The sequence below is a fragment of the Heptranchias perlo genome, chromosome 4 (assembly GCF_035084215.1).
Source record: "Heptranchias perlo isolate sHepPer1 chromosome 4, sHepPer1.hap1, whole genome shotgun sequence".
In the NCBI taxonomy this organism is placed as follows: Eukaryota; Metazoa; Chordata; class Chondrichthyes; order Hexanchiformes; family Hexanchidae; genus Heptranchias; species Heptranchias perlo.
The window spans coordinates 55561255-55577090 of record NC_090328.1 but is presented as its reverse complement, the minus strand read 5'-3'; the positions used below and the strand labels follow the sequence as shown (position 1 = coordinate 55577090).

Sequence of the window (15836 nt, the reverse complement as noted above, 5' to 3'; positions counted from 1 at the left end):
GGAGAGAGAGTGCGGGGACTCCCCCCAGCGGCCGGGTATAGAGAGAGCGGAGAGAGAGTGCGGGGACTCCCCCCAGCGGCCGGGTATAGAGAGCGCGGAGAGAGAGTGCGGGGACTCCCCCCAGCGGCCGGGTATAGAGAGAGCGGAGAGAGAGTGCGGGACTCCCCCCAGCGGCCGGGTATAGAGAGAGCGGAGAGAGAGTGCGGGGACTCCCCCCAGCGGCCGGGTATAGAGAGAGCGGAGAGAGAGTGCGGGGACTCCCCCCAGCGGCCGGGTATAGAGAGAGCGGAGAGAGAGTGCGGGGACTCCCCCCAGCGGCCGGGTATAGAGAGAGCGGAGAGAGAGTGCGGGGACTCCCCCCAGCGGCCGGGTATAGAGAGAGCGGAGAGAGAGTGCGGGGACTCCCCCCAGCGGCCGGGTATAGAGAGAGCGGAGAGAGAGTGCGGGGACTCCCCCCAGCGGCCGGGTATAGAGAGAGCGGAGAGAGAGTGCGGGGACTCCCCCCAGCGGCCGGGTATAGAGAGAGCGGAGAGAGAGTGCGGGGACTCCCCCCAGCGGCCGGGTATAGAGAGAGCGGAGAGAGAGTGCGGGGACTCCCCCCAGCGGCCGGGTATAGAGAGAGCGGAGAGAGAGTGCGGGGACTCCCCCCAGCGGCCGGGTATAGAGAGAGCGGAGAGAGAGTGCGGGGACTCCCCCCAGCGGCCGGGTATAGAGAGAGCGGAGAGAGAGTGCGGGGACTCCCCCCAGCGGCCGGGTATAGAGAGCGCGGAGAGAGAGTGCGGGGACTCCCCCCAGCGGCCGGGTATAGAGAGAGAGCGGAGAGAGAGTGCGGGGACTCCCCCCAGCGGCCGGGTATAGAGAGAGCGGAGAGAGAGTGCGGGGACTCCCCCCAGCGGCCGGGTATAGAGAGAGCGGAGAGAGAGTGCGGGGACTCCCCCCAGCGGCCGGGTATATAGAGAGAGCGGAGAGAGAGTGCGGGGACTCCCCCCAGCGGCCGGGTATAGAGAGCGCGGAGAGAGAGTGCGGGGACTCCCCCCAGCGGCCGGGTATAGAGAGAGCGGAGAGAGAGTGCGGGGACTCCCCCCAGCGGCCGGGTATAGAGAGAGCGGAGAGAGAGTGCGGGGACTCCCCCCAGCGGCCGGGTATAGAGAGCGCGGAGAGAGAGTGCGGGGACTCCCCCCAGCGGCCGGGTATAGAGAGAGCGGAGAGAGAGTGCGGGGACTCCCCCCAGCGGCCGGGTATAGAGAGAGCGGAGAGAGAGTGCGGGGACTCCCCCCAGCGGCCGGGTATAGAGAGAGCGGAGAGAGAGTGCGGGGACTCCCCCCAGCGGCCGGGTATAGAGAGAGCGGAGAGAGAGTGCGGGGACTCCCCCCAGCGGCCGGGTATAGAGAGCGCGGAGAGAGAGTGCGGGGACTCCCCCCAGCGGCCGGGTATAGAGAGAGCGGAGAGAGAGTGCGGGGACTCCCCCCAGCGGCCGGGTATAGAGAGAGCGGAGAGAGAGTGCGGGGACTCCCCCCAGCGGCCGGGTATAGAGAGAGCGGAGAGAGAGTGCGGGGACTCCCCCCAGCGGCCGGGTATAGAGAGAGCGGAGAGAGAGTGCGGGGACTCCCCCCAGCGGCCGGGTATAGAGAGAGCGGAGAGAGAGTGCGGGGACTCCCCCCAGCGGCCGGGTATAGAGAGAGCGGAGAGAGAGTGCGGGGACTCCCCCCAGCGGCCGGGTATAGAGAGAGCGGAGAGAGAGTGCGGGGACTCCCCCCAGCGGCCGGGTATAGAGAGAGAGCGGAGAGAGAGTGCGGGGACTCCCCCCAGCGGCCGGGTATAGAGAGCGCGGAGAGAGAGTGCGGGGACTCCCCCCAGCGGCCGGGTATAGAGAGAGCGGAGAGAGAGTGCGGGGACTCCCCCCAGCGGCCGGGTATAGAGAGAGAGCGGAGAGAGAGTGCGGGGACTCCCCCCAGCGGCCGGGTATAGAGAGCGCGGAGAGAGAGTGCGGGGACTCCCCCCAGCGGCCGGGTATAGAGAGAGCGGAGAGAGAGTGCGGGGACTCCCCCCAGCGGCCGGGTATAGAGAGAGCGGAGAGAGAGTGCGGGGACTCCCCCAGCGGCCGGGTATAGAGAGAGCGGAGAGAGAGTGCGGGGACTCCCCCCAGCGGCCGGGTATAGAGAGAGCGGAGAGAGAGTGCGGGGACTCCCCCCAGCGGCCGGGTATAGAGAGAGCGGAGAGAGAGTGCGGGGACTCCCCCCAGCGGCCGGGTATAGAGAGAGCGGAGAGAGAGTGCGGGGACTCCCCCCAGCGGCCGGGTATAGAGAGAGCGGAGAGAGAGTGCGGGGACTCCCCCCAGCGGCCGGGTATAGAGAGAGCGGAGAGAGAGTGCGGGGACTCCCCCCAGCGGCCGGGTATAGAGAGCGCGGAGAGAGAGTGCGGGGACTCCCCCCAGCGGCCGGGTATAGAGAGAGAGCGGAGAGAGAGTGCGGGGACTCCCCCCAGCGGCCGGGTATAGAGAGAGCGGAGAGAGAGTGCGGGGACTCCCCCCAGCGGCCGGGTATAGAGAGAGCGGAGAGAGAGTGCGGGGACTCCCCCCAGCGGCCGGGTATAGAGAGAGCGGAGAGAGAGTGCGGGGACTCCCCCCAGCGGCCGGGTATAGAGAGCGCGGAGAGAGAGTGCGGGGACTCCCCCCAGCGGCCGGGTATAGAGAGAGCGGAGAGAGAGTGCGGGGACTCCCCCCAGCGGCCGGGTATAGAGAGAGCGGAGAGAGAGTGCGGGGACTCCCCCCAGCGGCCGGGTATAGAGAGAGCGGAGAGAGAGTGCGGGGACTCCCCCCAGCGGCCGGGTATAGAGAGAGCGGAGAGAGAGTGCGGGGACTCCCCCCAGCGGCCGGGTATAGAGAGAGCGGAGAGAGAGTGCGGGGACTCCCCCCAGCGGCCGGGTATAGAGAGAGAGCGGAGAGAGTGCGGGGACTCCCCCCAGCGGCCGGGTATAGAGAGAGCGGAGAGAGAGTGCGGGGACTCCCCCCAGCGGCCGGGTATAGAGAGAGCGGAGAGAGAGTGCGGGGACTCCCCCCAGCGGCCGGGTATAGAGAGAGAGCGGAGAGAGTGCGGGGACTCCCCCCAGCGGCCGGGTATAGAGAGCGGAGAGAGAGTGCGGGGACTCCCCCCAGCGGCCGGGTATAGAGAGAGCGGAGAGAGAGTGCGGGGACTCCCCCAGCGGCCGGGTATAGAGAGAGCGGAGAGAGAGTGCGGGGACTCCCCCCAGCGGCCGGGTATAGAGAGAGAGCGGAGAGAGAGTGCGGGGACTCCCCCCAGCGGCCGGGTATAGAGAGAGCGGAGAGAGTGCGGGGACTCCCCCCAGCGGCCGGGTATAGAGAGAGCGGAGAGAGCAGAGAGAAAAAGAAAATCGAGGCGTGACATCGCAGGACAGCAGGTTGGTGATTGGTTGGTGAGCATTACTGTTTTTTTAACTCTCTAAGCTAGGGCAGTGGTTTAAACTAAGAGCTGGGAAACTGTAACTATTACTTTATTAAATCATGAACTTAATCTAGATAAACCAATTCGTTAATAAAACGAAAAATATTGAGCGAATAGAAATTTTAACTAATTAGACATATAAAACAATGTTAGATAGGGATGGCAGGGCAGGTGGTGTGTCGTAATTCCAGCATGTGGGAGCTGGTGGAGACCAGTGAGATCCCGAGCAACCACATCTGCTGTAAATGCCTGTAACTCGAGGAACTTCGACTCAGAGTTGTTGAGCTGGAGTCCGAGCTACAGACATTGCGATGCATCAGGGAGGGGGAGAGTTATCTGGACACTTTGATCCAGGAGGCAGTCACATCCCTTAAGTTAGATAGTAATTTAGATTTGGTCAGTGGTCAGGGACAGGAGGATGTGACTGCGAGGCAGGCAGGTATGGAGATCCAGGATGCAGTGATGGAGGAGCCTCAGCCTTTGACCTTGTCCAACAGGCACGAGGTACTTGCTACCTGTGTGGATGAGAACAAAGATTGCAGGGTGATGAGCAAACTGACCATGACACCGTGGTACAGGAAGCCATTCAAGTGGGGGGAGTAAAAAGGAATGTGGTCGTGGTAGGGGATAGCATAGTCAGGGTGATAGATATTGTTCTCAGCAGCCGCGACCGGGAGTCCCGAAGGCTGTGTTGCCTGCCCAGTGCCAGGGTTAAGGATATTTCCTCGCGGCTGGAGAAGAACTTGGAGCATGAGGGGGCGGATCCAGTTTTCATGATCCACGTAGGAACCAACGACATAGGTAGAACTAGGAATGAGGTTCTGCTGAGGGAGTTTGAGGATCTAGGGTCCAAATGAAAAAGCAGAACCTCAAAGTTAATAATCTCTGGATTACTACCTGAGCCACGTGCAAATTGGCATAGGGACAAACAGATTAGATGGTTAAATGAGTGGCTGAAAGAGTGGTGTGGGAGACAGGGGTTTCAATTCATGGGGCACTGGCACCAGTAATGGGAAAAGAGGGAACTATTCCGCTGAGACGGGCTCCAGTTAAACTGGGCTGGGACCAATGTCCTGGCGAATCAAATAACTAGGGCTTTAAACTAATAAGGTGGGGGGAGGGTTCAAGTAAGGGTAATTTTATCAGTTTGAAAAGAAAAATCAAGGCTGTAGAGCAGAGTAGCAATTTGGGTAAAATCAAGCAGAGTGTGTCAGGAAGGGACAGAGAGTTTAATAAAGGTAAAAGGGCATTGGTGACTAAGGTCACATGAGGGAAAAATAGTAAAATGTTAAAATTAAAGGCGCTATATCTGAATGCATGAAGCATTTGTGATAAGATAGATGAATTAATGGCACAAATATAGAAAAATGGTTTTGATCTAGTAGCCATTACTGAGACATGGGGCTCAATTTTCAAAGTGATAAACAGGTAGGTTGGGGGCGGGGATGCATTGAAAATTGCCACCATTTCTGATCCACCCCCAACCCGCCTTCAACCTGCCCATTTCCAGTTTTCACTGGGGCGGGCGACCAACCTGCTCTCAGGAGGCGGGTCGGGCCTTAAAACCTTTCAAGGAGGCTTCGGGCCTCCATTTTTCTGGAGTTCCCGATTTCAACCCCAGGGAGCTGGGATTCCCCAGCCTTTTGTTTCACGCCTCGTGAAAGGAAGTGAGAAGGTCCAAGACTAACATGTAGGTGCCTAGAAAGACACAGCTTGTTGGCCAGGAGGAGCTGCAGTGCTTCCCCCAGGCCCAACAAGCCTACCTGCACCGATTTTCCCCCCCTCCCCTGCCCAACGATCGTGGACCCCCGACCCCCGATCGTGGACCCCTGTCCCCCCGATCGCGGACCCCCGATCCCCACCCCGACCCTCCCCTGCACTCCGATCCCCGACCCTGATCCTCCCCCACTCCGATCCTCCGAATTAATGGGATTAAAAGCCAACAAATCCCCTGGACCTGATGGCCTACATCCTAGGGTTTTAAAAGAGGTATTTGCAGAGATAGTGGGTGCATTGGTTTTGATCTTCCAGAATTCTCTAGATTCTAGAATGGTCCCCATGGTTTGGAAAGTAGCAAATGTAACCCTACTAATCAAGAAAGGAGGGAGAGAGAAAACGGGGAACTATAGGCCAGTTAGCCTCACAACAGTAGTAGGGAAAATGCTAGAATCTATTATTAAGGACGTAGTAACAGGGCACTTAGAAAATCATAATATGTTTTGGCAGAGTCAACATGGTTTTGTGAAAGGGAAATCTTGTTTGACAAATCTATTAGTTTTTTGAGGATGTAACTAGCAGGGTAGATAAAGGGGAACCAGTGGATGTAGCATATTTGGATTTTTAAAAGGCATTCGATAAGTTGCCACACAAGAGGTTATTACACAAGATTAGGGCTCATGGGTTTGGGAGTAGAGATTGGTTAGCAGGCAGAAAACAGAGAGTAGGAATGAATAGGTCATTTTTGAGTTGGCAGGTTGCAACTAGCGGGGTGCCGCAGGGTTAGGTGCTTGGGCCTCAGCTATTTACAATCTATATTAATGACTTAGATGAAGGGACCGAGTGTAATGTATCCAAGTTTGCTGACGATACAAAGCTAGGTGGGAAAGTCAGCTGTGGATGCAAAGAGTCTGCAAAGGGATATAGACAGATTAAGTGAGTGGGCAAGAAGGTGTCAGATGGAGTATAATGTGGGGAAATATGACGTTATTCACTTTGGTAGGTAAAAACAGAATATTTTTTAAATGGTGAGAAACTATTAAATGTTGTTCAGAGGGATTTGGGTGTCCTTGTACATGAAACACAGAAAATCAACATGCAGGTACAGCAAGCAATTAGGAAGGCAAATGGTATGTTGGTCTTTATTGCAAAGGGGTTGGAGTCCAAGAGCAAAGAAGTCTTGTTTCAATTGTACAGGGCTTTGGTGAGACCACACCTGGAATACTGGGCGCAGTTTTGGTCTCATTACCTAAGGAAGGCATGATGTGGAGATGCCGGTGATGGACTGGGGTTGACAATTGTAAACAATTTTACAACACCAAGTTATAGTCCAGCAATTTTATTTTAAATTCACAAGCTTTCGGAGATTTTCTCCTTCCTCAGGCAAATGTTTCATTTGCCTGAGGAAGGAGAAAATCTCCGAAAGCTTGTGAATTTAAAATAAAATTGCTGGACTATAACTTGGTGTTGTAAAATTGTTTACAATTACCTAAGGAAGGATATACTTGCCTTAGAGGGGATGCAACAAAGGTTCACTAGATTGATTCTTGGGATGAGAGGATTGTCCTATGAGGAGAGATTGAGTAGGATGGCCTATACTCTCTGGAGTTTAGAAGAATGAGAGATGATCTCATTGAAACATTTATGATTCTAAGAGGGCTTGATGTGGTAAATGCTGAGAGGATGTTTCCCCTGGCTGGAAAGTCTAGAACTAGGAGATATAGTCTCAGGATAAGGGGTCGGATATTTCGACTGAGATGAGGAGGAATTTCTTCACTCAGAGGAATTCTCTACCCCAGAGGACTGTGGATGCTCAGTCATTGAGTATATTCAAGGCTGAGATCGATAGAATTTTGGACTCTAGGGGAAATCAAGGGATATGGTGATCGAGCCGGAAAGTGGAGTTGAGGCCGAGGATCAGCCATATTATGATTGAATGGTGGAGCAGGCTTGAGGGGCCGTATGGCCTACTCCTGCTCCTATTTCTTATGTTCTTATTAACACAGCCAAGGCTGACTTTGTCCTCACTAAATTAAAGCTAAGGTTTGTTTATGCAGCAATGGTCACACGTGGTCTCTTCCCAACCCCTTTCATTTAAGATATTGTCAGCTCTATTACTGATTACAATTCAAAATAGATTACTCCAAAAGTGAATATACTTACAAATCTGCTCAACACTGCTGTATGGGCATTGAATGTGTAAGTTATCTGACAGATTAGTTACCTTTATTGTTACTATTATGTGTCCATAGTAGAATTCACATTCTTTCTTATTCAATTAACCGCCATGTCCTGATCTGCCTGATTCCTGTATAGATCTAGTGTTCCTTATTCGAATAGTTATCCAGCACCTCTTGAAACCCCAGAGAAAAACACAGATGAATGCAGTTATCCTTCAGAAAGCAATGTGTGGTATTTAAAGCCAATCGTGTAACCATGAACAAAGTGTTGCTCAGAACACAGGACTGTTTGCGAGTGAAGAATCCCAGTGTGAGCCGCTATCATTGTCCACCACATACCGCTGGCCCATTGGATTGCAGCGTACAAAGTAGTCTCTGACTGCATATATGATGCTAGGATCAATTTTGTTATTTCTTTGATCAGTTACTGTTCAAAAGCTTGTTCTGTAAAAAAATATATATATGTATAATTACCAGTTAAGTGCCAAGAAATATACTTTGCTTTCCAGCTTGGCATGGAATTACTGTGTGAAAGAGAAAAATTGTTTTCTGAACATAAATGATTAAACATCAAATAGTTTAAATCATTTGACCTCTCTTAGCTAAAGATGGAAGTTTTAGGCTTTCATCCATTATATCACAGTTGTACATGACTGCTGAATATTTAAAATGCTTTCTGGTGGTTTGCGATATGTCAAGTATAGTGTTAGCCTATAACTTGCTATAGTTTTTGAAATGTGACACTACTCTTGCATACTGCACTCACTAACCTGGTAAGCAAGTAGTTTCCCACCTTATTGTTTGTAGCTGGGAGCTATGGAAACATAATTCCAGTGCTTTGTGCTACAGATCAGCAAGAGCATTAATACCTCCAGTATATTTTAAGTTTGCAGTATGGGCACAATAATGAAATTTAATACACAACATGAAAGTTCATTTTAAGACTAGGAACAAATCAGCCAGTTGCAAATAGCCTCACCTAAGCTGGCTATCTATTTCAATCTAGCTTGTTTTCTACATAATTCCCTTAACTGCACACATTTCCAAATATGACGATTCTGAAACACTGGAATTAATGCATCCAAATGTAATAAACATTTAAGTACAAACTTGTCATTTGGCCCAATTAAAATGTATATTCTAGATACTAAAACAACTTGCGTATATTTAGTGCCTTTAATGTAATGTATTCTTAAATGTAAGGTGTCCCAGACTAAACCTGTCTGAACACCATCCACTCCTTTGATTGCTGTAATTATCTCTCTGCCAAGGGGTGATAACGGGCAGTTGGAAAGATTATCTGTAATCACCAGACATTGTTCTCTGGCTATATATGCGATGCTTTTATGGAAACCCTTCTTCACTCACCTGACGAAGGAGGTAAGCTCCGAAAGCTTGTGATTTAAAATAAAGCTGTTGGACTATAACCTGGTGTTGTACGACTCTGTACATTTAATGTAAAGAACATCCCAAGGTACTTCACAGATAAATGGAAGGGAAATAGATGCTGAGCCAGGAAGGGAAAGGGTATAAGAAATGACTGAAGACTTAGTTGGAGGGATGAGCTTTAAGAAGGTTATTAAAAGAGGAGGAGACAGAAGAAATTTAGGAAGGCAATTCCAGAGAATAGGACTCTGGTGGTTGAAGGCTATGAGACAAAAGGAGGGGCAATGTATAAAAGGCCAGAGTCAGAGGAACATGGGAGCAGAATTTCATCGACGCCTGGTTTCAGGTGTGAAGGCGGCAATGCGGCCGCAATGCATACCCGAACCGGGAGGCCCGAGACCAGCCCGAAATTGGGCCTAATATTAATGAGGGCCGAAATTGTCCTCATTAATATTAATTGGGCAAACTGCTGGCGCCTGTCATGCCTCACCAGGCAGCTCACCATTTGAACAAAATGAATATCAGGCCAATTGCCTTACCGGCAGCAGCCCAAAGGTAAGTCCTGGGGCGTGGTCAAGTGGCATTGGAGGGGTGGGGGTCGGTCGAGATACCGTGGAGTCGGGGGAGGGCTTCTGCACCTCCTGGCTGCACAACAACGTTTTTTTAAAAAATTGTTTTTAAAAAAACGTACCTTTGGTGCCAACTGCTGCTTAGGCCGAATCAGTGACCACGGAAGAAGGCTCCTGCATCGCTCATACAAGACCAATTTCAGGCGTTAGGACTCTCATTAAGATATGCAAAGGGCCTAACGGCTGTTTTAGGCAGCCTCCTAGGATGCCTAAAAATGGGCCTGACAAACTTAGTAGTGACTCAAATGCACACCCTGGGCACAGGCCATCCCACTGCTATATTTGTCAATGCTGTGCCCGTTTTATAGAATCATAGAAGCTACAACATGGAAACAGGCCCTTCGGCCCAACATGTCCATGTCGTCCAGTTTACACCACTAAGCTAGTCCCAATTTCCTGCACTTGGCCCATATCCCTCTATACCCATCTTACCCATGTAACTGTCCAAATGCTTTTTAAAAGACAAAATTGTACCCGCCTCTACTACTGTCTCTGGCAGCTGGTTCCAGACACTCACCACCCTTTGAGTGAAAAAATTGCCCCTCTGGACCCTTTTGTATCTCTCCCCTCTCACCTTAAATCTATGCCCCCTCGTTATAGACTCCCCTACCTTTGCGCTCGAAAAATGGGTGCAACGCATATCAATTTTTACCCCATAGTGTTTTTGGGTAACATGGGAATTTGAAGATGAGGATGAGGAATTTAAACTTAATGAGTTAGGGGATGGTGAGCTAAAGTGGATCAGTGAGGACAGGGGTGATGAGCGAGTGAGATAGGATTTGTATGGCAAAATTTTGTGCAATTTGGAGTTCATGGAGGATGGAGGACGGGCGGCTAGCAAGAAGAGTGTTGGAGTAGTTGAGTCTGGAGGTGATGAAAGCATGCATAAAGGTTTAAGGGGCAATGGAGAAATGGTGGATTAGAGATGGCAGTGTTGTTGAGGTAGAAGTAAGTGGTTTTTGTAGTGGGGAGGATATGTGGTCTGAAATTAAGCTTGGGATCAAACAGGCCACCATGTTCGTGAATGGTCTGGTTGTTCCTGGATCATTTGAATGTATTTTTTAACAGACTTTCTAATGAATTTTTAATGTTTGAAGTGACGCCTAGCAGCTCAATGATGCACACTATGTATAATTTCTATCAATGATAAGCACTTAGCCACAGAGAACCTCACTAGTTCTACTATATTTTAAAAATTTTAAATTTACAATAAAGTAGGCACACTGGAATGATGTAATATGAAAACATTCCCTTGGAGCACATCCACTCAGAATGAGTGCTAATGGGCTCCTTAAAAGCTGGTCACAAGTTTTTTTTTTGATCTGTACCAAAATGTTTTTTTTCTTTGCTGAAAATTGTTTTGGTTATGATGGTAGTTAAAAATTGTTTGTTCGTGTTTTGAAACATTAGAGATGTGGCACCAAAGATTATACCACATAAATGTCCTTCGAGACACTTAATATGATTACTGTCTTTGAAATTGAAACAGTTAATTAAGATATAATTTTCTTATCATTGCCCTCGCTCTCCTTGATTGTTTAACTAATGTGATCATTAATTGCTGAGGTGCTGTTACTAATTAGCAATTATGTGCCTTCCTGGTTACCACTGTAACATGAGTTTATCAGGTGTCAGCCTTGACTCAGTAGAACCCTTCTCTCCTTTGAATCAGAAGGTTGTGGGGTCAAGCCCTATACTGGACTAAGCACAAAATCAAGACTGACATTTCAGTGCAGGATTGAGGGAGTGCTGCACTGTCGAAGGTGCCATCTTTTGGATGAGACTCTATCGGACCAAATGCTGGAATATGGGATTAGAGTAGACAGGGCTGATGGCCGGCGCGGACACGATGGGCCGAAGGGCCTCTATCCGTGCTGTATAACTCTATGACTCTATGACTCTAAAATCTACCCTCTCAGGTGGACGTAATAGATCACATTATTCGAAGAAGAGCAGGGGAGTTCTTTTGGTGTCCTGGCCAATAGTTATCTCTCAACCAACATCGCTAAGACATATTATCTGGTCATTATCACATTGATGTTTGTGGGACCTTGCTGTGCACAAATTAGCTACCACGTTTCCCTACATTATAACCATGACTACACTTCAAAAGTACTTCATTTGCTGTAAAGCGCTTTGGGACGTTCTGAGGTCATGAAAGGTGCTACATAAATACCAGTCTTTTCCTTTATCGGTTCTGATACAAATGGTTGTAAGAGCAGGATAAGTTTGCCCTAGTAACTTCTTTTTTGTTTTCTCAGGGGTCAAGTTCCTGCTGAGGCAGAACTCAATTACTTGCAAGTTGCCAAATTATTAGAGATGTATGGTGTTGATCTCCATCCTGTTTTTGTAAGTACTACCTTCACAAATGGGAATAATGTAGATAGTAATTTTCAACATTTTGTTCTCCCCTTTTCTTCCTTTCCTTCCAAGTCAGGTTACAGTTCCGTGGTTTTGGTCGCCCTCAAGATCCTTGCTCCAATGGTTGTGTGAGCCCTAGCCTGGCTACTAAGATGTGGAGGTATCACAGCCTAGCTTTATCCTATCCTTAATTGATGTCCATGCACGTACAACTGCAGCAGGGCCACTGGATAATAATGATTGGGTCTTGTGACGGAGACTAGTTGTATTGCTGCCACCATTGAGTTGGTTAAGATAAAGTAATACCTCAAAAACTAGTGATTAAATCTGGCATCTTCCTGGTCTGTTTATGCATGGCACCATACCGCATAATGCCAAAGAGTCAAGGGGGAGTCCTACACTATTCTATTTTAATATGATTTAAAAGAAATAGAGTATCCTCCCATGACGTGCAGATAAGTAAAATATGTTGTCAATAGAGTTCAAGTTACATGGTGTAATAACACTTCAATTCAAATCACCTGGTAGAATACCACTTCAGGTCAAGTTGTTTGATTTGATCATGATAACCAGTCTTCTATTACTGTTCGCATTGACACTCTTTACCAGCATGGTAAGCTGAAAATTAAATAAAAACAGTTCCATTTATTGAATCATAGAATTTACTCTGCTTGCATATTTGTAGAATAATATGATTTCAAAGGTATTTCAAGCAATGTAACACATATTAGGTTTGAACTGATATGGAGAAATCACCTCAGCTTAAGACAGGTTACTGCTTTGTAATGTAGTAAAGCCTGCCTGTCATTCTTTGTGCATAATCCCAAAAATATATAAATAATTTTTTGTGTTTTTGAGTTAAAACAACTGTCAGTCAAACTCTGTATTTATATATAACAATTCAACACTTATATTTGTAAAGGGATAAAACTGTTATTGACAATAAGGACAACATCATTTTAGGAGTTCCACCTCTGGACTCTTGTTGTGCTAAATCAAGTCTGTCTGAATTCCAGTATTCATTTGATTTGATCCAGGATATAATTTCCATTTCTGTTTTCTCAGTTTAAGTTTTTGTTTATTGTGATAACCATTCTTCCAAAAATGCCTCTTCGGTTCTACTATATTCCTCCTTTTACCTCTTAAACTCATTTCTCTTGAGGGGTTTAACTTACTTAATGTATCCTTAAGCAGTCAAGGATTTAGAAATTACTGAATATTGAAGGGGTGAAATTTATTTTCTTGGAGCATTTGGAGCACCCTGCCCTCTTGCAAGTATTGAATTTTTTGATTGGTGCAACTGGCAGAATTTTTGAATAAACCTTTCATATGTATATACACACACAAATATTTTATGATGTGTCAACTACTTCATGACAAAGAAAAATTAGGATAGGGATAGGGCCACTAAGGGATACACACAATAAACTCACAGGCAATGACAGCGAAATGGCAGAAATATTAAATAATTACTTTGCTTCAGTATTTACCAGGGAGACTAATATGGTGGGCATGACATTAGAAGAAGAGATCAAAAAGATGTAAAGACATGTAAGATGGAAAGGGGGGAGATAATTGATAAACTAATCAAACTTAGAGAGGATAAAACCCCAGGTCCAGATGGATTACACCCGTGCATACTAAAAGAAGTTAGGGAAGAGTTAGCAGAGGCACTATTACATATATATAAAAATTCATTAGAAAAGGGAAGAGTGCCAGAGGACTGGTGGACAGCTAAAGTGATTCCTATATTTAAAAAGGGAGATAGATGAAGACCAGGGAATTATAGACCAGAAGAACAGAAGAAATAGGAGCAGGAGTAGGTCATACAGCCCTCTGAGTGAAGAAATTCCTCCTCATCTCTGTCTTAAATGGCCGACCCCTTATCCTGAGACTATGCCCCCTAGTTCTAGACTCTCCAGCCAGGGGAAACAACCTCTCAGCATCTACCCTGTTAAGCCCCCTCAGAATCTTATATGTTTCAATGAGATCACCTCTCATTCTTCTAAACTCCAGATAATATAGGCCCATTCTACTCAATCTCTCCTCATAGGACAACCCTCTCATCCCAGGAATCAATCTAGTGAACCTTCGTTGCACCGCCTTTAAGGCAAGTATATCCTTCCTTAGATAACAGAGCAATTAGCTTAATGTCGGTGATGGGAAAGATAATGGAATCCATACTCAAAGATGTAATAGAGAAACATCTAGAAACCGAAAATATAATAAATAGTCACCACGGATTTCAAAAGGGAAGGTCATGCTTTACTAACCTTATGGAATTCTTTGAAGAAGTAACAGAAAGTGTTGACAAGGGCAAAACAGTAGATGTAATATATTTGGATTTTCAAAAGGCCTTTGATAAAGTACTGCATAGTAGACTCATGACTAAGGTCAGAGCATGTGGAGTCGGGGACAAGTAGCAAAATAGTTAGCAAGCTGGCTACAAAACAGAAAACAAATAGCAAGGGTTAAAGGTAGTTACTCAAACTTCCCAAAAAGGTGGGAAGTGGTGTTCCACAAGGATCGGTGCTGGGACCACTGTTGTTCACCATTTACATAAACAATTTTGACTCTGGAATGGGAAGTATAATTTCAAAATTTGTGGACGACACCAAATTGGGGGGTATCGTTAATACTGAGAAGGACTGTGACAAAATACAGGAAGACATTAATAAACATGTAGAATGGAAGTGTAATTGGCAAATTAATTTCAATATAAGTGTGAGGTGGTACATTTTGGTAGGAATAATAAGGCCACATATTCCTTGGAAAATAAGAGTCTAAACGGGGTAGAGGAGCGGAGTGATTAAGGGTACAGATACACAAATCACTAAAAGTAGTGACGCGGGTTAATAAGACCATTTTTTAAAAAGCCAATCAAGCACTGGGGTTCATTTCTAGAGGGATAGAATTGAAAAGCAGAGAAGTTATACCAAACATGTGTAGAACCTTGGTTAGACCACATTTGGAGTACTGTGAACAGTTCTGGTCTCCACATTATAAAAAGGATATTGAGGCACCGGAGAAATTGCAAAAAAGATTGCAAAGATGGCCAAGAATGATACCAGAAATGAGAGGTTATACCTATCAGGAAAGATTGAATATGCTGGGGCTCCTGCCTTTAGAAAAGAGAAGACTGAAGGTTGGCCTGATAGAGGTCTTTAAGATTAGGAAAGAGTTTGATAGGGTAGATATAGAGAAGATGTTTCCACTCAGGGGGAGACCAGACCTAGGAGCCATAAGTATAAGATAGTCACTAAAAAATCCAATAGGGAATTTAGGAGAAACTTCTTTACCCAGAGAGTGGTAAGAATGTGGAACTTGCTACCACAAGGAGTAGTTAAGGCAACTAGCATAGATGCATTTAAGGGGAAGCTCAATAAACACATAAGGGAGAAGGGAATAGGAGGACATGTTGATAGGGTTAGATGAAGAAGGGTGGGAGGAGGCTCGTGTGGAGCATAAACACTGGCATGTCCCTGTTGGGCCGAATGGCCTGTTTCTGTGCTGTACATTTTTTTTAATTCTGTGTAATTCTTTGTAATGTCTCGTTGGCCATTATTAATATATAAGAGAATATGTCCCATGAGCTGGGCAGAAAGAAGAATAATATGGTAAATCATGTGTGGTGTAGTAATCTATTATTATTAAGATAGTGTTCTTGTTTCTGATCTCCTGTGTTGCTGGTCTTTCCCCCTCTGTTCTCCATTTTTCATATTGCCCTCACGTGAATCTAATTGGCTTTTTTTCTATCAGTGACTGACTCTCCTTCTTTGTACTAACAATTCTAGTTCTGGTTTAACTGCTTGCTCCCCCACCTTTTTGTACCCTTGCCTCTTCAGATTCCTACCTCTAACATCCTGATCCAATCTTCACTTCTTCTCTGTCAATGGTATCCCTTTTCTTTCCGTCCTGCTGCTTTCATGCTGCTATATGTCTTTTAACTGTCATGGCACAATCTGCTCCAGGAAAATCCACATTAAACGTGGGACTTATGGAGTTCTCTCCTTCACAACTCAGCTAGGTCATACAGCCAGCTGATTATGACTATTTTCTGCCCCACTCTCCTCATGCCCAAATTTATACCTCTTGTATTTCAT

General features: G+C 47.2%; 1 protein-coding gene across 2 annotated transcripts in view; it reads left to right on the top strand.

Annotated features, from left to right (window-relative positions):
- epb41l4a (erythrocyte membrane protein band 4.1 like 4A) overlaps window positions 1-15836 on the top strand; it is a 340503-nt gene that overhangs the window by 216216 nt on the left and 108451 nt on the right. For both annotated transcript variants that reach the window (XM_067982951.1, XM_067982950.1), the window contains one exon: window positions 11634-11721. In XM_067982951.1, the coding sequence (XP_067839052.1) occupies window positions 11634-11721 (88 nt within the window). The remainder of the gene's footprint in view (window positions 1-11633; window positions 11722-15836) is intronic.